The 22,659-nt window shown below is 45.9% G+C and overlaps 2 protein-coding genes across 5 annotated transcripts in view; one reads left to right on the forward strand and one right to left on the reverse strand.

Moving 5' to 3' along the window:
* nup37 (nucleoporin 37) overlaps positions 1 to 4,949 on the reverse strand; it is a 50,329-nt gene extending 45,380 nt beyond the window's left edge. For 2 of the 3 annotated variants that reach the window (XM_060903467.1, XM_060903466.1), the window contains exon 1: positions 4,849 to 4,949. The gene's annotated coding sequence lies outside the window, so the exon portion shown is untranslated. Of the gene's footprint in view, positions 1 to 4,797 lie in introns of all 3 variants that reach the window. The other variant, XM_060903468.1, reaches the window with a different exon arrangement.
* Positions 4,950 to 5,517: 568 nt separating this feature from the next.
* parpbp (PARP1 binding protein) overlaps positions 5,518 to 22,659 on the forward strand; it is a 33,023-nt gene continuing 15,881 nt past the window's right edge. The window contains exons 1-6 of one of the 2 annotated variants that reach the window (XM_060903462.1): positions 5,518 to 5,622; positions 5,722 to 5,887; positions 14,445 to 14,678; positions 14,778 to 14,888; positions 19,254 to 19,424; positions 21,521 to 21,675. In XM_060903462.1, coding sequence (XP_060759445.1) covers positions 5,744 to 5,887; positions 14,445 to 14,678; positions 14,778 to 14,888; positions 19,254 to 19,424; positions 21,521 to 21,675 — 815 coding nt within the window. In that variant the 5' untranslated portion in view covers positions 5,518 to 5,622; positions 5,722 to 5,743. The remainder of the gene's footprint in view (positions 5,623 to 5,721; positions 5,888 to 14,444; positions 14,679 to 14,777; positions 14,889 to 19,253; positions 19,425 to 21,520; positions 21,676 to 22,659) is intronic. The other variant, XM_060903463.1, reaches the window with a different exon arrangement.

A 22,659-nucleotide genomic window follows, 5' to 3' on the forward strand; every position in this document is an offset into this window, starting at 1 on the left:
TACAAGCTGCTAAGACTGGTAAGAGTATGGAAAAAACAAGGTTGCCTTACAAAAAATGTCATTTATTCAATCAAATTTCCCAAAACAATGGTTAACAAAATGTGAACGTTTGTACCATTTTTTTTCAGTCACATTCAGCCCAAAACACAATACAGACATCGCAATATTGTCTTTCTACTCCAAATATCAAGCAAGATATTTGCTTGATATCAGGAAGAAACTTAAACTGGTCAGAAGGGCTGGCTCAGTCTTGGACTGTCCTCTGGACTCCACTGAGGTGGTGGGTGAGAGGAGGATGTTAGCCAAGCTGACCTCAATCATGGATAACCCCTCTCACCCCCTACATGAGGCTGTGGGGGCTTTAAGCAGCTCGTTTAGTAGTAGACTGCTACACCCACGCTGTAAGAAGGAGAGATACCGCAGGGCATTCATACCTGCTGCTGTCAGACTGTAGAACACCCACAACTTGTAACGTAGCACCAATAACCTGTTTGTCGTTATATTTGCACTACTTCACCACTACTGCCTCTGCCATCTCTCATCAATGCAATTATGTGCAATAATATAGGCCCGAAACTATTTTTATGCATACTTATATATATATATATTACACATATAGAGTCTACCTGTAATGTGCAATTTTTCCGAGCCTCTCAATAAGGCAATTTTTCTATACTTTTTCACGGTAGATAATGCAAATAGCCCTCTGTATTTAATCCTTCATTTGTCTAATTTTTATTTCAGTTTTATTTGTTATCTGTAGGACATTTTCTTGCTACTGTAACACGTGAATTTCCCCGATGTGGGATGAATAAAGTGAATCTAACCTAAGATACATCATATTATAATAATGATGCCCACATTTGTAGTCTAAATCACCTCATTTGGTGTTTTTCAGTTTTTTATTTGTTCAGTGAGAGAAATCTCATCTCTATTGGTCTTTAACGAGTGCATCAAAGTCAGGTTGAACGTCTGAGGTGGAGATGCGAAGCACAGCTGACAGATGATCATCAGTCGATTCGGTGTAGGTATCAGATCTACAGATCGTCTCGGGCTCCGGCGCCTGCTGGTGACGTCACACTATGTGATTGGCTGGACTGTTTGAAGGATGACGTACAAGTTTGTGGTTGGTCTGGACAAATTACGGAAGTAGTTATCGCGGGATTAGGTTTCGTGGGATTTCATGTCATGTTGCGCGCATTGCGTTTTTGTTGAACACAACTTCAAAATAAAAGCACTGCACATTCAGTCCATGCATGAGGTAAAATTAGAAAATATGTTTATTTTGTAATTTCTAATTAACCTTACGCGGGCCGGTCAGAATGAACCAAAGGGCCGGATGCGGCCCGCGGGCCATAAAATGCCCAGGTCTGCTGTAGAGTGAGGTATAGGGTCACTGAGAGGAGGCCAGGACTGATAATTTAGCAACTTTGCCACTAGATTTAGTGACTCTGACCTTCCATATCAACTAAAAATCTTATCAACGGGCAACAAATTTGGCAGCCTCCATACTCACTGTCAAGCAACAGCAAAAATCACTTTTCACTGATTTGTGAATGACGCAATCTAGTGATGTTTCAGAGAACCAATAGTGACTTCAGGCAGCTTTTTTTTTCTTCTTTTTTAACTGACACTGCAGGAGGTGCAGCCAAACCCAAACAAGCTTCCAGCCCAAACTGTTTTCTCAGCAACTTTATACACTTTTCAAAAAGCCACAGTTTAATCTTTTATTTTTTAAACCTTCCAGATCTCTCTTTGGGCCCGGTCCCATAATACAATACCTATAACTATAAATAATTGGGTCCCCTGCAGTTTATTGGTGTGACCAACCATGACCGATAACGATCCCTATAGCCCAGGCCTGGGTTTATCTGTATCGGTGAGATTGCGTCTGGACCCATATTTCCAGACCTGGACCTGATCTGATAAAACATCTGACCAAATCAGGTCATTGTTTCCACATGACGTTGTCTGAGCACATACTATGCCCCCGAGTATCTTTGTACATCCTTGTTTCATTGTAAAGTCACAGAATACAGATTCATGGAAAAAAAATTATATATATATATATATATATATATATATATATATATATATATATATATATATATATATATATATATATATATGAGTGATTCCACGCTTATGGGTACTGAAATGGGGACATGAAATTATTTTTAAAAATTCACCTAAAACCATTTCTTTTTTTTACCATCAGGTCACAAAACATGGAATCTTTAATGAATGATATGTTAAAAGATAACTTTAATTTTCTGAGATGTAATAAAAACATATTTATATGCCAAAGTCAAGCCTATGAGTTCCAAAATGATGTCTGTTACATTACTTCTGTTACGATTGTCCATCTTGCGTCTGTTACAAATTAATTACAATCTAGCTCTATACCATGTTAATCTTATTGAAAGAATGTGTATGTTTATTCTACTACACATGTTTATTAATTATATTTGCTAAAACATCACCTTCCTATGTTTCAAAAAGTAATTCTACATTGTTAAAATTGAGAATATATATGTCCACAACACTTCTGTTACGTTCTGACTTTGGCATATAAATATGTTTTTATTACATCTCAGAAAATTAAAGTTATCTTTTAACAAATCATTCATTAAAGATTACATGTTTTGTGACCTGATGGTAAAAAAAAAGAAATGGTTTTAGGTGAATTTTTAAAAATAAGTTCATGTCCCCATTTCAGTACCCATAAGCGTGGAATCACTATATATATATATATATATATATATATATATATATATATATATATATATATATAAAATACAAAGCACAGATCTTTTATTCACGGCCATGTGATTTTCTGTGAAATATCAATAATAAATGAATAAACATAAACGCAGATATTTTAATTATAAACTTCAGCAGTCCAAACATTTAATTTTTAGACTGCTTAACATTTTTATCCATGATGTATCATCTGTATGAAATCAGTAACCGATCTGTAATACACTGAAACGTCTGTGACCAATCTGTAAATTATTAGTGTCTATATTAAAATCCGTAACCACTCTGTATTTTGTATCCTTCTATTATATTTTTGTAATTTGTGACCTGTGTGTATTTTATCAGTGTGCGCGCATGGGTTGTTTTGGAGCCCAAGCTGTACAGTAGTAGCACATTATTCCAGTACGACCTGGAATAATGTGCTACTACTTGGAAAAAACTTCCATGACTATTCCTAAGTTGCATGTGTTTATTTCCCTGAGTGTCAGGACTGAGTGATATTATAGTGGGGATTGTAGTTGTGGTGTTTCTGCTCCAGACTGGAACTAAATTCAGGCCGAGGGAGAGTCAGAGTTATCGGTGTTAAGGGCCCCGGGGTCCCATACTTTGTATTGTCAGTAAGAACAAAAATAATCAGCAATTACACCTTTAAAGTAACAGTCCACTGTATTTCCATAATGAAATATGCTCTTATCTGAATTGAGACGAGCTGCTCCGTACCTCTCCGAGCTTTGCGCGACCTCCCAGTCAGTCAGACGCAGTCAGACGCGCTGTCACTCCTGTTAGCAATGTAGCTAGGCTCAGTATGGCCAATGGTATTTTTTGGGGCTGTAGTTAGATGCGACCAAACTCTTCCGTGTTTTTCCTGTTTACATAGGTTTATATGACCAGTGATATGAAACAAGTTCAGTTACACAAATTGAAACGTAGCGATTTTCTATGCTATGGAAAGTGCGCACTATAATGAGAGGCGTACTAACACCTTCTGCGCGCTTCGACAGCGCATTGATATCTGAGCTCCGTATCAATGCGCTGCCGAAGCGCGCAGAAGGTGTTAGTACGCCTGTCATTATAGTGCGCACTTTCCATAGCATACAAAATCGCTACGTTTCAATTTGTGTAACTGAACTTGTTTCATATCACTGCTCATATAAACCTATGTAAACAGGAAAAACGCGGAAGAGTTTGGTCGCATCTAACTACAGCCCCAAAAAATACCATTGGCCATACTGAGCCTAGCTACATTGCTAACAGGAGTGACAGCGCGTCTGACTGACTGGGAGGTCGCGCAAAGCTCGGAGAGGTACGGAGCAGCTCGTCTCAATTCAGATAAGAGCATATTTCATTATGGAAGTACGGTGGACTGTTCCTTTAATATTGTGGAAACTACAAAACCACTTCGCTCCTGTTCTAGTTACAATATAGCAGCTATAAACACACCCTCTCAGTCTACCCGTGTGTGTGTGTGTCTCTCTCTCTCTCACACACACACACACACACACACACACGTGTTTGTCTTTTGTTCCTGAGGAATGCAGAAGTGTAAATAAACTCCTCTGACCTGAAGCTGTCAGAAATTTAAGTTACAGCTGTACCTCAGACTGTTAAAGCCCCGAGACTCCTTTCACAAATGTGACATAAACGTCTCCTTACATGAAACTAGCTGTAAATCAGCAGATCACACAGCACTTTAAGCAGCAGATGAGATTTGCTCCTGTGAAGCGTCAGACGACACAAAACCCTGTCAGTCACTGCTACAGAACCGATGCCGTGCTTAAGCAGCACATTACTGATTATATCAATAAAACCTGATTCACAGCCGCGCTAATGAAAGATTAAAGGCCCCTCAATAACCGGAAGCGCCTCAAACCCGCGGATTTACACACAAACAAACAAACAAACAAACAAACACAGCGGCGCCGGCCAGCACTCTCACAACAACTCCAACACCATTAACGCAAACACACGAGAAATAAACAAACTAGCACGTGAGCATTAACATCCCTGGCTAAAGACAACCGTTTATTAAACACTCACTTGAAGTATTCAGGCTTGAGAATAAAACTGCTTTATTTCACACTTTATTACCTTCTGTACTTCCGCTCAGTGCAGCTTCCTGCGAACCCTGAGCGCAGTCTCGTGCGGGACCTCTGCAAAAACCGCCGCTCAAACGCGTTCAAATGACGGCAATATTTACTTCCGCATTGGCACTTTTACTTCCGGGTTAATAAGAAAACTATGCAGTCTAAACTTATAAAATTTTCAGCAGGGATTTATAAATTATCTATACATCTCAGAATAAGTCTAAAATGTTACTCATAGTATTTATTTTTTATTTGTTTTTATTATTTATTTTATGATTATTTGTTTTTTTATTTGTCATTTTCATTTGTCAACAAAATGTTGCAAAAACTCTCATTGCTTCGTTTTTTAATATTTATTCTGTCTGTTATCAAAATTAACAAAAATAAATCGAAGCCTCATTAACAAAATTATTTTTTTTTGTAATATACAATTTAGTGCTTCCCTCATTTGCATATTTAAAAAATAAATATACGACAGAACGCCTCGTATTGAGGTATAATTTTAACAAGCACGTTTAATCCTTCACTCAGTCACACTCCATTATTCTACATCAGTTTTACAGTTTATTTATTTCCATTTACCAACCGGAAGTACAGCGTGAGCTTGCTCTGGGGGGCGTGGCTAAAGTGACGTTTTTTAACGTGATTGGCTGAGCTGGTGTTTTCATGTCTTTTTAAATTTTCCGACGGTGTTGCGGTTGAAAATTGCAGCGAGAGCTCAGAACACAACTTTTATATCACTGCGAGCTGTAAAAGTGTTTCTTAAACATTACTGCTGGTAAGATTGTTTATTTTCTAACTTGATGTTTAATTTCTGTGATCTAAACCGGAAACCCATCAGCTGATCTGCTTGTTGATCATCTGCTCACTGTTCCAGTGGGTAAATCAGGGAACTGGGGATGGATGAGTTGAAGCTAAAGGCACTGATCAGAGTCTTTAGGAGAGAGTGTCACCGGGTTTTGGACTCGGAGAGGACCACAGTCCATGGAGCAGACAGCATGCTGATGATCCTCCAGCTGGCTGGAGCTGAGGTCCACAAGCAGGTAACAGCAACATGGTGAAGGTGTTCCACCAGTTCAGGACATTACAGCGGGAATACTTGCAGCCCAGATCTTTACGTTACAGCCCAGACGCTTACCTAACAGGGCTGACACTTGCATTACAATGTAGACATTACAGCCCAGACACTTGCATTACAGAGCTGACACTTGCATTACAGAGCTGACACTTACGGCCCAGACACTTGCATTACGGAGCTGACACTTACAGCCCAGAGACTTGCATTACAACATAGACATTACAGCCCAGACACTTGCATTACGGAGCTGACACTTACAGCCCAGACACTTGCATTACGACATAGACATTACAGCCCAGACACTTGCATTACGATATAGACATTACAGCCCAGACACTTGCATTACGGAGCTGACACTTACAGCCCAGACACTTGCATTACAACGTAGACATTATAGCCCAGACACTTACAGCCCAGACACTTGCATTACAGAGCTGACACTTGCATTACAGCCCAGACACTTGCATTACAATATAGACATTACAGCCCAGACACTTGCATTATGGAGCTGACACTTACAGCCCAGACACTTGCATTATGGAGCTGACACTTGCAGCCCAGACACTTGCATTACAACATAGACATTACAGCCCAGACACTTGCATTACAACATAGACATTACAGTCCAGACACTTGCATTACGGAGCTGACACTTACAGCCCAGACACTTGCATTACAACGTAGACATTATAGCCCAGACACTTGCATTACAGCCCAGACACTTGCATTACGGAGCTGACACTTACAGCCCAGACACTTGCATTACGACATAGACATTACACCCCAGACACTTGCATTACGATATAGACATTACAGCCCAGACACTTGCATTACGGAGCTGACACTTACAGCCCAGACACTTGCATTACAACGTAGACATTATAGCCCAGACACTTACAGCCCAGACACTTGCATTACAGAGCTGACACTTGCATTACAGCCCAGACACTTGCATTACAATATAGACATTACAGCCCAGACACTTGCATTATGGAGCTGACACTTACAGCCCAGACACTTGCATTATGGAGCTGACACTTACAGCCCAGACACTTGCATTATGGAGCTGACACTTGCAGCCCAGACACTTGCATTACAACATAGACATTACAGCCCAGACACTTGCATTACAACATAGACATTACAGTCCAGACACTTGCATTACGGAGCTGACACTTACAGCCCAGACACTTGCATTACAACGTAGACATTACAGCCCAGACACTTGCATTACAGCCCAGACACTTGCATTACAGAGCTGACACTTGCATTACAGAGCTGACACTTGCATTACAGAGCTGACACTTGCATTACAGCCCAGACACTTACAGCCCAGACACTTGCATTACAGCCCAGACACTTGTATTACAACATAGACATTGCAGCCCAGACACTTGCATTGCAGCCCAGACACTTGCATTGCAGAGCTGACACTTGCATTATAGCTCAGACACTTGCAGCCCAGACACTTGCATTACAACATAGACATTACAGCCCAGACACTTGCAGCCCAGACACTTGCATTACAGAGCTGACACTTGCATTACAGCCCAGACACTTACAGCCCAGACACTTGCAGCCCAGACACTTGTATTACAACTTAGACATTACAGCTCAGACACTTGCATTACAACATAGACATTACAGCCCAGACACTTACAGCCCAGACGCTTGCATTACAGAGCTGACACTTGCATTACAGCCCAGACATTTACAGCCCAGACACTTGCAGCCCAGACACTTGTATTACAACGTAGACATTACAGCTCAGACACTTGCATTACAACATAGACATTACAGCCCAGACACTTACAGCCCAGACGCTTGCATTACAGCCCAGACACTTGCATTACAGCCCAGACACTTGCATTACAGCCCAGACACTTGTATTACAACATAGACATTACAGCTCAGACACTTGCATTACAACATAGACATTACAGCCCAGACACTTGCATTACAACATAGACATTACAGCCCAGATTACAATGTAGACATTACAGCTCAGACACTTGCATTACAACATAGACATTACAGCCCAGACACTTACAGCCCAGACGCTTGCATTACAGCCCAGACACTTGCATTACAGCCCAGACACTTGCATTACAGCCCAGACACTTGTATTACAACATAGACATTACAGCTCAGACACTTGCATTACAACATAGACATTACAGCCCAGACACTTGCATTACAACATAGACATTACAGCCCAGATTACAATGTAGACATTACAGCCCAGACACTTGCATTACAGCTTGGACACTACACCACAGATGCTTACATTACAGTGTAGTTGTGTACCCTACAGCGGTGACCCTACAGTGCTGACACTAATATTCCAGTGCTGATACTACAGCACTGAAAGTACAGTGTAGTTGTGTATACTACAGCACTGATACTACAGGATAGTAACGTGTATTACACCACTGATGGTACACTGCTGACACTTGCACTACAGTGCTGAACCTACGGTGTAGTTGCTTACATTACAGCATTAATATTACAGCACTGACACTTGCATGATTTCACTGTCGTGCCAGTGTTGTAGCATACACTCCAGCACTGGTCCTACAGTGCTGACGCATTACAGCACTGACACTATGGTGTCGTTGTGTGCATTACACCGAAGTCACGTGCATTACAACACTTGCGTTACAGCGCTGACACTGGTGCTACAGAACCAACTGTAGGTATTGCTGGTGACACTAGACACAACACCACCAGCACTCGATGCTACAGTGACGACACCACGACAGTGACGCTGCATTGCAGACCCCACAGTGGTGATTCTACAGCACTGACCTTCATGATTAAGTTATTCCATTGTTTTCTGCCTGTATTTGGTCCATACTAGATTTAAGTCAATTAAATGACTGTTTCTAATGTTTTATACTGTGTATATTTAACCCCCATCGGGCTGTGCATCATTGTAGCATCATAAAAAGCCAAGTCAATCAGAATTCAAAACCGAATTGAAGTGTGTAGCGCGAATAATGTGTGGGTGGAGCACAGAGGACGGCAGGACAACGTTTGGAGGTAGAGAAGGCTTATTTATTTTCCCCAACTTTTCAGTCTAGGCAACGTAAGCACACGCACTCTCAGACACACACACACTCTTCCTCCAATCCCGGGTCACGCTCCCTCTGCTCTCTCTCAGCCTCCTTAAATAGGGAGCGGTTTACTGGGGAAAACACACACAAAACACAGGTTAATTACCGTCAGGTGTAGCGATTCTGCCACTCACCTTCCCTGGCTCCACCCTCCTGTCACAGACCGGCACTTGACCACGCCCCCGCTGCCACATACCCCCACCGCCCAACTCAGGCCGGGCGCCCGTCCGGCCCGCAGCCGACTCCCCCCGCCCCCCCCCTTGACGGGAGAGGAAGTCCACCATGACCATCTGCGCCCCCGGCCTGTGGACCACCTTGAAGTTGAAGGGTTGGAGTGCCAGATACCAACGGGTGATCTGCACGTTGGCATCCTTCATGCGGTGGAGCCACTGGAGGGGCACGTGGTCCGAACAGAGGGTGAAGGAGCGCCCCAGCAGGTAGTAACAGAGGGCGAGGACCGCCCACTTGATCGCCAGGCACTCTTTCTCAATTGTGCTGTAGCGCCCCTCCCGCACTGACAGCTTCCGGCTGATGTATAGGACTGGGCGATCCTCCCCCTTCACCTGCTGGGACAAAACGGCCCCCAGCCCTCTGTCCGACGCATCCGTCTGCAACAAAAAAGGGAGAGAGAAGTCAGGGGAGTGTAAAAGTGGCCCCCCACACAGTGCAGCCTTTACCTCAGAGAAAGCCCGCTGGCACTGCTCCGTCCACTAGACCGGATCTGGCGCCCCCTTTTTAGTGAGGTCAGTCAGTGGGCTGGTGACGTCCGAATAATTAGGTATAAACCTACGATAGTAGCCAGCCAGCCCCAGGAACTGTCTCACCCCCTTTTTGGTCTTGGGCCTCGGGCAGGCCGCAATCGCTGCTGTCTTATTAATTTGGGGACGCACCTGCCCGTTACCCAAGTGGAAGCCCAGATACCGTACTTCCACCCGCCCAATCGCACACTTCTTCGGGTTGGCAGTGAGCCCCGCCCGCCTCAGTGACCTAAGGACGGCCCTCAGGTGTTGCAGCTGCCGCTGCCAGTCATTACTATAAATGATGATGTCGTCTAGGTAAGCGGCCGCATAGGTGGCGTGGGGCTGGAGGACCCGGTCCATCAGCCGCTGAAACGTAGCGGGCGCCCCAAACAGCCCAAACGGAAGTGTGACGAACTGGTGTAAGCCGAACGGTGTGGAAAAAGCCGTTTTTCCCGGGATAATGGAGTCAAGGGGATCTGCCAATATCCCTTCGTCAAATCCAGTGTCGAGTAAAAGCGAGCCGTGCCTAGTCGATCGAGCAGCTCATCAATACGAGGCATTGGGTACGCGTCGAATTTAGACACCGCGTTGACTTTTCTATAGTCCACACAGGACCGGACCGAGCCGTCGGCCTTGGGAACCAAGACCACCGGGCTGCTCCAGTCACTGTGGGACTCCTTGACGATGCCCATTTCGAGCAGGGCCTGAAGTTCTTTCCGAACCACCTTTTTTTGTGTGTTCGGGTAATCTATAAGGACGGCTACGCACTACCACCCCCGGGGGCGTCTCTATGTGGTGTTCTATGAGGTTAGTGCGACCGGGCAGGGGTGAGAACACATCCAAAAACTCGGCCTGCAACTGGGCAACCTCCGTGAGTTGGGTCGGGGAGAGGTGGTATCCACAGGGGACCGGAGAGGTACGTGATGCCAATGTCCCTTTTTGGACCTCCGGCCCCAGCTCCGCCTTCTCCGGAACTACCGACACCAACGCCACGGGGACCTCCTCGTTCCAGAGTTTCAGCAGATTGAGGTGGTAGATCTGTAGTGCCCCCTCCCTGTCCGTTCGCCTAACCTCATAGTCGACGTCCCCGACTCGCCATGTGACCTCAAAGGGTCCTTGCCACTTGGCGATTAATTTGGAGCTCGACGTGGGCAACAGGACGAGTACCTTATCTCCCGGAGTGAACTCTCTAAGGCGCGTGCCCTTGTTGTACAGGCGGGTTTGCCATTCCTGGGCCTGCCGCAAATTCTCCTGAGTTAGGTGGGTGAGCTTGTGGAGTTTTGCGCGCAGATCCATAACGTACTGAATTTCGTTTTTGCTCTGTGAAGGTCCCTCCTCCCAATTTTCCCGCAGTACATCTAAGATGCCGCGCGGCTTACGCCCATATAATAATTCAAATGGGGAGAACCCCGTGGAGGCTTGGGGGACCTCTCACACTGCAAACAGCAAGGGTTCGAGCCACTTATCCCAGTTACGTGCGTCCTCACTTACGAATTTTTTGATAATATTCTTGAGGGTGCGATTGAACCGTTCAACTAAACCGTCCGTCTGTGGGTGATAAACGCTGGTGCGGATCGGCTTAATACCCAGTAGCCCATACAGTTCGCTCAGTGTTCGTGACATAAACGAGGTGCCTTGGTCAGTCAGAATCTCTTTCGGGATTCCAACCCGGGAGATGACGTGGAAGAGGGCCTCTGCAATACTGCGTGCTGAGATATTGCGAAGAGGCACCGCTTCCGGGTATCGCATTGCATAGTCCACCAGAACTAATATAAAGCGGTACCCTCGTGTTGACCGATGTAATGGCCCGACGAGATCCATCCCAATTCTTTCGAACGGGGTCTCGATTAATGGTAGGGGGCGCAAGGGCGCTTTTGGAATGGCCGCTGGATTTACTAACTGGCATTCGCGGCACGCCGTACACCACTTCCAGACGTCGCCGCGAATCCCCGGCCAATAGAATCGGGCCATTATCCGGGCGAGTGTCTTATCCTGCCCGAGGTGTCCAGCCATGGGATTAAAGTGAGCCGCCTGGAATACCAATTCCCTGCGGCTCTTTGGAATTAACAACTGGGTGACTCGCTCTTTCGTCTGAGTGTCCTGCGTCACTCGGTATAACCTATCCTTCAAAATGGAAAAATAGGGGAAGGACGGGGTGGCGTTCGGCTGGAGCTTTTGACCATCAATTACTCTCACTTGGTCAAACGCGTGTCGCAGAGTCTCGTCTCGCGATTGTTCCAGTGGGAAATCCGCAAGGGATTCCCCAATAGAAAGAGGAGGGGCCGGCGGCTCCTCGCTCTGTCGCGGAGATGACGTAGACGGCTCTGCGACCGCAGCTCCAGCCAAAGCGACACCGGGACCTTCCCCTGTCAACCGGCAGGACCCACTCTTTACTAGGCGTGCCATTAAACCCCGAAATCCCGGCCAATCAGTCCCCAAGATCAAAGAGTAGGTAAGGCGAGGATTAACCGCCGCCTTCACTATGGATTTTTCCCCTCTGAAATGTATGTGGACCGACACCAACGGGTAGCTGTGAATATCCCCGTGCACACACAACACCTTCACCCCTTGTGCTCCCCCCAATGCCTTGTCTTGCACCAGGCTTTGGCGGATCGAGGTCTGATTGCAACCCGAATCCACCAACGCCTGATATGTAGCCCCTTGTACACTTACCGGTATGCGATACGCTCCGGCCCGATCGAGGGCAGCTTCTGGCGCGTCGGGGATCCACACCACCGCCCCCACCTCCATTGCTGCACACTGTTGCTGCAGGTGGCCCGGTTCCCCGCAGCGCCAGCAAACCGGCCCGGGCCTTCCCTCTGCAGCTGTGTTCGGGGGCTCACTCACCTGAGGGGGGGGGGAGAGACAGACACAGAAGGGAGAAACGGGAGGGCACCATGGGTGCGGCGGGCTGGCTGGGGTGGAGCCGGCCCCCCGCCTCCGTGGTGGGGGAATGGGGCAAGGACGGGACACGGGAGGAGGGGGGGAGAAAGAGAGAGAGAGAAGACGATGTTGTCCATTGTCCTGCCGCCGGAACAGCCACCAGATGATCCTCCGCCAGTCCTACAGCCTGATCCAGCGACGCCGGGCGGTGGCACTGGACCCACTCCGCGGTTCCGGCTGGTAAGCGGGCGATGAACTGTTCCAGCGCCACCTGGTCGATGATTCCCTCAGCGTCGCAATCTTCGGCCCTCAGCCACCGCCAGCAGGCGTCCCGGAGCTGCTGGCCAAACGCGAACGGGCTGCCAACTTCCTCCATCCGCAGCGCACGGAAGCGCTGACGCTGCTGCTCCGGCGTGCGCCCCATGCACTGGAGGACGGCCCGGCAAAGGTCGGCATAGGCCAGCTGGCGGTCGGCGGGGAGCTGTAGTGCGGCCAGCTGCGCCTCTCCCGTCAGGAGGGGGAGGAGGCGCGCCGCGCGCTGCTCCATCGGCCACCCCGAGGCTTCGGCGACCTGCTCGAACAAGGTGATGAAAGCCTCAGGGTCGTCCTGCGGGCCCATCTTGGTCAAGGTGAGGGGAGACGGGGCCACGGCCGGGGCGCTGGTGGACCCCGCTGACGCGAGAAGACACCGGAACGCCTCTCGATCTTCCTGCTGGGCCAGCACCAGGGCTTCGAAGCGGCGCTCCTGCTCCTTTCGGAGCGTGACGAGTGCCTGGTGCTGGCTCTGCTGAGCCGTGGCGAGGGCGTGGACCAAGTCCGCGAATGGGGAGGATTCCATGGAGCTGCAGGACTGGTGCTCCACATTTCCCGGGTTTCGGCACCACTGTAGCGCGAATAATGTGTGGGTGGAGCACAGAGGACAGCAGGACAACGTTTGGAGGTAGAGAAGGCTTATTTATTTTCCCCAACTTTTCAGTCTAGGCAACGTAAGCACACGCACTCTCAGACACACACACACTCTTCCTCCAATCCCGGGTCACGCTCCCTCTGCTCTCTCTCAGCCTCCTTAAATAGGGAGCAGTTTACTGGGGAAAACACACACAAAACACAGGTTAATTACCGTCAGGTGTAGCGATTCTGCCACTCACCTTCCCTGGCTCCACCCTCCTGTCACAGACCGGCGCTTGACCACGCCCCCGCTGCCACAGGTGCTTGTTTATAATACAAACAAAATCATATGAAAAATGTTTTATTAAATTATTAAGCATGACACAAGACATGATTGTGAATGGTTGTCTGTGTCTATGTGTCAGCCCTGTGATGACCTGGCGACTTGTCCAGGGTGTACCCCGCCTTTCGCCCGTAGTCAGTTGGGATAGGATCCAGCTCGCCTGCGACCCTGTAGAAGGATAAAGCGGCTAGAGATAATGAGATGAGATTCCAGTTCAGCACAAAGTCATGTTAGAAAAATATTGGAGTGTAAATTGTAGTAAGCTTTCAGATTTTTGCTTCAATCATAGATTATATCATGGATTTGTTTAAAAAAGTCATCGCTTTTCTTCCCCCTCAGTTCACTAAATAATGTGTCTTGGCTGTAGATGATACAAGCCCAAGAGGCTGAAGATGATATTTTCCTCTCGTTGCCCTATTAATTTGCCTTCATATTCCCAGAGCTCTCTCTCTCTCTCTCTCTCTCTCTCTCTCATGTTGCTGTAAGATTTTCCATTTCTTGGCCTGCACTGTTCTTCCATGTGACAAACCCATGTCTCTGGTTTTGCTGTAGGAAAGAGGAGAGTTCAGTGTGGCTTTGAGTGACGTGCTGGAGGCTTGGAAATGCTTGCTTCTGGACAAGCTCCACCTGTCCTGCGACGGCTCCCTGTTCCCTGAGAATTATGAGCTCATCCGGAAAGAGTACGACAGCTTTTTGAAGCGCACCAACACCGTGGACCTGATTGATGTCTATAACATGTACAAGGAGCTGAAGCGGGATGAGGACCCCGAGGATCCCCTGACTGCAGTGAGTGCCTCCAAGCAGTTTGGGTGGGGTTGGTTCTGGCAGCTTAGCTGAGCATTGCTTAGCCATCTTTACATTCCAGGTCTTGTTTTTCACGCTTAGATGCAGATGTTTGAGTTCCTGCTGGGAGGTCCGGAGGACCCAGAAGAAGCTGAGACAATCCATCGGGTTCCAGATACACCATCGAACCGGGTTAGAACCTGCAGCGCACAGGTGACATCCTGGGGAAAGAGTTATTGACGTCAATCAACTTTGGCAAAAATCTAAAATTTGGAGGAAGAACTCAATACTCGATGATGGGCTGCAAAGTTGATAAATTTCTTATAGCAACCCAACCCGAAGAGTGTTTTACACTGCAGCAATCTGTAGAAAATGCTGCAATCACACTTTATATCCGTTTCTAGTTACATGTAATGTTGTGAAATGTCTGAATAAGAAGTTCTTACTTGCAGTATAGTAGCTATAAACTAAGCCAAGTTAGAAACAGCCCTTCGTCCCATCCCGTCCCCCGCCCCTCATGTCAGAGAAATTTAATTGACGGCACTGATGACAAAGGCTTCTTCCATAAACGTTAAATAAACATCTCCTTTGTCAAGTTTGGGTTGTGTGGAGCATCTACTGTACAAGTCCCTGTGAATGAATGAGCCCAGGGTTTCCCATACATAGACCGTTGTGTTGCGCAGCGCCACACAATGGATTCTTATCGCCACACAATCAGACTCGCGATTTTGAAAAAAAAAAAAATTCCGTTGCGTATCGTTCCGTTCATTCATAGTGCTCTTTCTTCTCGTTCACACGCACACACAGAGAGAGAGAGAGAGGCGTGTCCACAGGCCTGCCGTTGCGCATATACCCGGACTGCAAGTAGGCTTGTTGGCTAATTAAAAATAACGCAGCCTTCCCGATTCGCCTCCGACCCCTTATTTTAAAAGGTAGCCTACATCGTGCTCGTGATGAGCTTTATCATAGCCTTCTTGGCTTACAGGAAACGGACATCCCTGAGTCAGGCTATAAACCAATTCTGATGCATACAGTAGCAGCTTGACGCGAGGAACTAGCCTTATTGCATTATCCCATTTATCCTGCTTCAGCAATGACTTCCCTTACGATAGGGCACTGGAGGTTTTTTCAGGAAGCCACGCAGAATTAAATGTTCTGATAGGGCATGCAGGCTTTGCACCAATTAGGGTAATGCTTTTTCATTATTGTTCGTTGCCTTGGTGTTACCTTAAGTGGTTCCTCACATCTAATTATGATATTTTATTATTATTTTGTTATATTATACTATTTATTTCATTTTAGTATTGGTTGAGGTAAGTGTTGAGTTCAATATTTAAAATAATTTATTCCTTGAATGTCAACTAAAGAATGATTGAAAGATTGCCACCAAAAAGGCAAAAAACTAAGGTAAAAACCAGAGATGCACCGATTGACCGGCTGCCGATCGGAATCGGCCGATTTTCACGTGATCGGCCGCGACCGGCCGGTCAAAATTAAAATATGCCGATTTTCTGCTGATCAAAACTTGTGTATCACATAGAGATGAAAGTGGAAATACTCGTAACTCGCAACTAAAAAGACTGCAGCTCCACTGGCAGCTTCAACATGCTTTCTAGTGCGATTGTGTTGTGCAGAACAGTGTCAGTCCTGCGCGCCTCACGAGCTCACGAGCCGTTAACAACAACAAAAAATATTCACTATATTTGGATATCCACATATAGTGATTTTTTTTGTGCCAGATATTGGATGTGAAAAGAAGAAAACGTTTGTGGTTGTGTGAATTTCCCATTACAGGAATTAATACGTTAGCCTATTACCAAACATCTAGTTAGATTTGTACAAAGAGAGAGAAAATAATGTCTTTGTTTGTTTTACAGCCTTGGTTGCACTTGATTCCATTGGAAATTACTCTACAAATACACATTTGACAAAGATGATAGAATGGCTATGGTATAAGTATGACTGGAAATTATTTTTGTATTTTGATACTGAATGAAGAAATGGGTTGTTCTATAAGGCAGAAGTTTTCAGATCTAAACAGGCTTATGAAAGTGTGTTCCATAGCAGTGGGCAAATAATATATGAGGGGGACGTTGTTTTTGTGCCAGATATTGGATGGGAAAAGAAAAAATGTTTGTGTGAATTTCCTATTTCAGGAATTAATATGTTAATACCAAACATGAAGAAAGATTTTACAAAGAACAATGTCTTTTTGTTTGTTTTCAACCTTTGAGGCGTTGAAAATTTATTACTGAAAATCTGGCAGAATGTTCTATTAAAGAAAAGATAAAAAGAAAATAGTCTTTGTGTGTGCTGTGAAGTGGTTTGAAAAAATGAAATTGGAATCGGCCAAAATCGGTATCGGCAGGTCACATTCCATGGAAAATCGGAAAACGGAATCGGCCCAAAAAATTGCAATCGGTGCATCTCTAGTAAAAACTAAACCTTAACTTCAATTTTGGTGAGTAATTTTCATAAATTTAAAAGACAGGTTTTCCACCAACATCAAGCCCAGCAAACTAATGGCCTGCCCTGTAATGTAAAGTTGGGTTGAGGAATGAAACCAGGCAGGGTTCTGGGAAAAATTGTTTTAGCCATCTTCTCTTAAAAAACTTAAAAGAATTTAGATTGAGGGGCAGCACGGTGGTGTAGTGGTTAGCGCTGTCGCCTCACAGCAAGAAGGTCCGGGTTCGAGCCCCGTGGCCGGCGAGGGCCTTTCTATGCGGAGTTTGCATGTTCTCCCCGTGTCCGCGTGGGTTTCCTCCGGGTGCTCCGGTTTCCCCCACAGTCCAAAGACATGCAGGTTAGGTTAACTGGTGACTCTAAATTGAGCGTAGGTGTGAATGTGAGTGTGAATGGTTGTCTGTGTCTATGTGTCAGCCCTGTGATGACCTGGCGACTTGTCCAGGGTGAACCCCGCCTTTCGCCCGTAGTCAGCTGGGATAGGATCCAGCTTGCCTGCGACCCTGTAGAACAGGATAAAGCGGCTACAGATAATGAGATGAGTTTATTGCGTGTTTATTTTTATATCTCTGTTTGATGCGTGACCCGGTGTGCTGTCGGTGTTTTGTGGTGAAACAAAGTCGGGATTGCGTCTGGCTTCAGCTGTCGTTTCTGCCTCGTGTCTCGCTTCTTCCCAGTGATTCTTTTTTCATCCAAGTCCTCCACAAATCCACAATCTTCTGTAAAATGCTCACTGCACAATTTGCTGCTTTCTCCAGAAGTAAAATTTTCTCTCTTTACTTGATGAAGCCACGTGGCCAAATGTCTTGGATCCAGGATGGAATGAGGAAGACCTACTGAATACTACGTCATGCAGCGTCTCCCTCATTTTCATCTCCTAATGCATCCATCCATGTATCTGGCTAATCCAGTATGGCCATGCCCGGAGAAATGGCCCAATGGACTGATATTACAACTTTTAATGTTTTTTAAACTAAAGTCTGCTTAATTTTTTTTTCATCTAGAACATCTTGTATTAATGTATAATGAGGACATTTCATAACCCTGTAATTTCAAAATTTCCTGGTTAATCACTTTAATATCAACTGTCATGCTGTAAGGCAAATAAAATGTCAGGCCACATCACATCACACCACCCTGTCGTTAATTTGTTATTCTACAACAGGGTAGGAGATCATAAGTTCTTCCAAAGTGCTAAGGACTCCATGATTCTCTATCTATCTGCAATTCCTCACTCGTACTGCATCTCCGTTATCATTAACACAAGCGTTAAATCATGTCACTTGGTCTGAAGACCGAAATGTGAATTCAATTAGTGATCTTCGTGCATGTTTTGAGCGTGTAATACAGGCTGAGCTACGACTGAATCTCTCTGACGCTTTTTCCAGCTGTCTGTCCCAGATTTATGAGGGTAGATGTTGGGATTTGCTTCTGTAATACTGAAACTGAAGAGGTTTACAAAGGCATTTGGAGCAGAGAGGAAAAAACTCCTCAGATATGTTATATGCTTATGGGCTAATGCAGTCTGACACCATCATAAAATATTAACTGACCGTGTCGCTGCTTGCTTTTCTGTTCCTTCATCCTAAGAAAATGGTGCCTTTATTTTTTTTTTTGGGGGGGGGCCCTGAGGTCACCCTTTTTTTTCCCCCCCAGAGAGATCTAATCTACCTGGATGACTCAGTCAAAGCTCAGACTTCAATCTGATTTGAGAATCTGAACAATTGGAGCTTGAGCAATTTTGCCAATAAGATTAGGACCAAAAAAAAAATCAGGATCCAGATGTGCAAAGCTGATAGAGACCTATTTCAGAAGACTTGCAGCTGAAATTGTAGCCAAAGGTGGTTCTAATAAGTACTGACCCCAGAGGGTGAATATTTACTCATTTTCATCTTTCTTAATTTAAAAACTTGCTAAAAGCCTTATATTTATACAACACTTTGTTGTCCCCCCCGGCTTTCTGGGAGAGTAGTGCTAGAATATGTATTCTTCACGTTTTGGCCACGCCCGCTTTAAGTTTAAATCTGAATACAAATACAGATGTTTGATACATTGTCTTGTTTTGTACCACTAATGTCCACACGTCCTTATTCGCACTCCTTCCTCTTCCCTCAGGTGCAGCGAGCAGTCCGGAGGCTCTTTTGCTCATATCTGGGTGTGCTGGTGAACACGAAGAACGATTTGGCCCTCGCACACACTTTGAACACCCCAGACCACTGTCTAGGGCGGACAGCGTTTAACGATCTCAAACATGCAGCATGCAAAAGCACAACATCTCTATTTCTGGTAAATGTGTCCCTAAGAATTCACTGAATGTAATGTAAATGCAGAGTTGTCACTTTTTCTTAGGTCTGAAATTGCTTCCTCACTTGCTCCCTAGTTGCTATGGAAACCACAGGTATTAAACCCAAATTTTATGAGTTCCAGTTATGTAAAACTGGTTGCTCAGCTGAATACCTTTTTAATCCTTAACTAACTGTATATGATTAGTTTATAGCTCTAAGTCAGACAGTTGAAAGTGGTTTTGTTTCGCTCTGGTGTTTCACCTTACCGCTTTCGACTCGCACCTTGGACCCTGAACAGATGAGACGTCCGTTCTGAATTTGACTCCAAGATGAACAGGTTTTCTCCGTACAATCATCTTTAAACATTGGAGGCTCTGCAGAAATCCACAGCAAGTCTATTTGGATCTGCCATGAGACCATGGCTGAGCAGATATTTTGAATATGGTGGACCATTCTCCAGGAGAAAATACCGCTGATTTAATTCCATACGCTTAACAGCCTGGGTCCGGTTGTTCATCTCATCTCATCTCATTATCTGTAGCCGCTTTATCCTTCTACAGGGTCGCAGGCAAGCTGGAGCCTATCCCAGCTGACTACGGGTGAAAGGCGGGGTTCACCCTGAACAAGTCGCCAGGTCATCACAGGGCTGACACATAGACACAGACAACCATTCACACTCACATTCACACCTACGCTCAATTTAGAGTCACCAGTTAACCTAACCTGCATGTCTTTGGACTGTGGGGGAAACCGGAGCACCCGGAGGAAACCCACGCGGACACGGGGAGAACATGCAAACTCCACACAGAAAGGCCCTCGCCGGCCCCGGGGCTCGAACCCAGGACCTTCTTGCTGTGAGGCGACAGCGCTAACCACTACACCACCGTGCCGCCCCGGTTGTTCAGAACATGGTTATTTTAACGGCAGGTTAACCTGCAACCATCCATTAAAATTTTAACCAGCCATTAAAAAAAAATAGTTGGGGGCTTCGTGGCTCAGGTGGATAAGGCGCCATACCATAAATCCGGGGACCCGGGTTTGATTCCGACCCGAGGTCATTTCCCGATCCCTCCCCGTCTCTCTCCCACTCATTTCCTGTCCTGTCTCTACACTGTCCTATCCAATAAAGGTGGAAAAAAAATAGTTTCTTGAAGCCAATTTAACCATACTATTAGCAAACCAATTGATTTTAGCCCTAACCAGTTGGTTATGACATCACACCATGTCAAAATCAATCCCACAATGCCACGCCCACCAAGTCTCGTGACTTGGAAAAACTGCCACTTGCATAATATCTAGGGGCAACGAGCACCTGCTCCTCAACGGACAATGCATGGCTTCTTCGTGTTGGGTGTTCCAAATCATCTTGCAACAAATCAATCACAGAGATTCTCTACGGTGGTGTAGTAGTTAGCGCTGTCGCCTCACAGCAAGAAGGTCCTGGGTTCGAGCCCCGGGGCCGGCGAGGGCCTTTCTGTGCGGAGTTTGCATGTTCTCCCCGTGTCCGCGTGGGTTTCCTCCGGGTGCTCCGGTTTCCCCCACAGTCCAAAGACATGCAGGTTAGGTTAACTGGTGACTCTAAATTGAGCGTAGGTGTGAATGTGAGTGTGAATGGTTGTCTGTGTCTATGTGTCAGCCCTGTGATGACCTGGCGACTTGTCCAGGGTGAACCCCGCCTTTCGCCCGTAGTCAGCTGGGATAGGATCCAGCTCGCCTGCGACCCTGTAGAACAGGATAAAGCAGCTACAGATAATGGGTGGATGGAGATTCTCTACCAAATTGGTTCCGATGTCGAAGTCCTGTGTCTTTGTATTGCAGTAACTTGTTTGGTCCTCATCTGAATTGTTTTGGACAGTGTGCATTAACAATCAAGAACATGCCAGCAGCGTTTGCCTGTAAGATGAATGCCATTTTGATGTTTACATAATCACTTAGTTAAAAGATGATGGGGGCTGGGAGGTGTGTTAACTTTAACGGAGTTTTGAACAACAGTTTAACTGTACGTTATATTTAACATAATGTTAAATAGTGATTTAACCACTGGTTAAAAGATGACCATGTTTTGAACAACCAGACTCTGGTTTTCGGTCTTTCCAGGCAGCCACTTCGTTTATCCGGGCGATAGAACTGGGTGGGAAAGGATACGCACCTCTGGAATCGGACCCTTTAAGGAAGCACTTAAAGGGTTTGTCCTCATTTGTCCATTTCATGGACCAGCTGGAAGAGATCCTAGGAGAAACCCCTGACCCCAGGTATTACCTTTTTGTTTTTTAATTACTGACTTCTTATCAAATTTCTCATTATTGAGAGAAACACCAATAAGTAATGCACAGTTTATTAGGAACACCTCTACCCCTGTTCGTTCATGTGACTTTATCCAATCAGTCAGTGGTGTAGTGACGCCTCCCACTGTAGTGTCAGATTCTTGGCTGACAGGTGTGGAACTCGATGTGGTCCTTTACTGTTGGAGCATATCAACCTCAGGATTCGATGTGTTCTGCATTTTGAGATGCTTTTCTGCTCACCACGGATGTAGTCATCTGTAGCTTTCCTCTCAGCTCACACCAGTCTGGCCATTCTACCATGACTTCTCATCAGTAAGGCATTTCATCCAGCAGAGCTACTGTGAATTGTTTTTGTTTGTGTGTTTTTGGAATTTGCACCATTCTATGTAAACTCTTGGTGTGTGTGTGTGTGTGTGTGTGTGTGTGTGTGTGTGTGTGTGTGTGTGTGTGTGAGAGAGAGAGAGAGAGAGAGAGAGAGAGAGAGAGAAATAGAAATATCCTAGTTTCTTAAATATTCCAACCAACCCATCTGGCACCAAAAACCATGCCGTGGTCAAAGTCACTGAGTTTTGGGGGCCTGATGGTGAGAGAAGCAGCCTTGGGCCTAAAGGGGTGTTGGTTTGTTTCCTGGGACCGGTGGGGAAAATGTGAGGAGTTGAGAGAATGGACACCACTTTCCCCTCCCTCTGTATCATAGCTGAAGTGCCCTTGAGCAAGGCACCGAACCCCCAACTGCTGTGTGTGTCACTGCTTCAGGGGGGTTAAATGCAGAGGAGGAATTTCACTGTGGTTAAGTGTACATGTGACTGACAAAGGCTTCTTTGCCGCCCCCCCCCCCCCCCCCCCCCCCACACACACACACACACACGCATTTTCTTTCTCGCTCATGTTTGATGTGAAGCTCCGAGATGATTTGGCTGACAGGATAATTGCCTTAATATACAGGTGTGC

The sequence above is a fragment of the Neoarius graeffei genome, chromosome 21, assembly GCF_027579695.1.
Source record: "Neoarius graeffei isolate fNeoGra1 chromosome 21, fNeoGra1.pri, whole genome shotgun sequence".
Classification (NCBI taxonomy): Eukaryota; Metazoa; Chordata; class Actinopteri; order Siluriformes; family Ariidae; genus Neoarius; species Neoarius graeffei.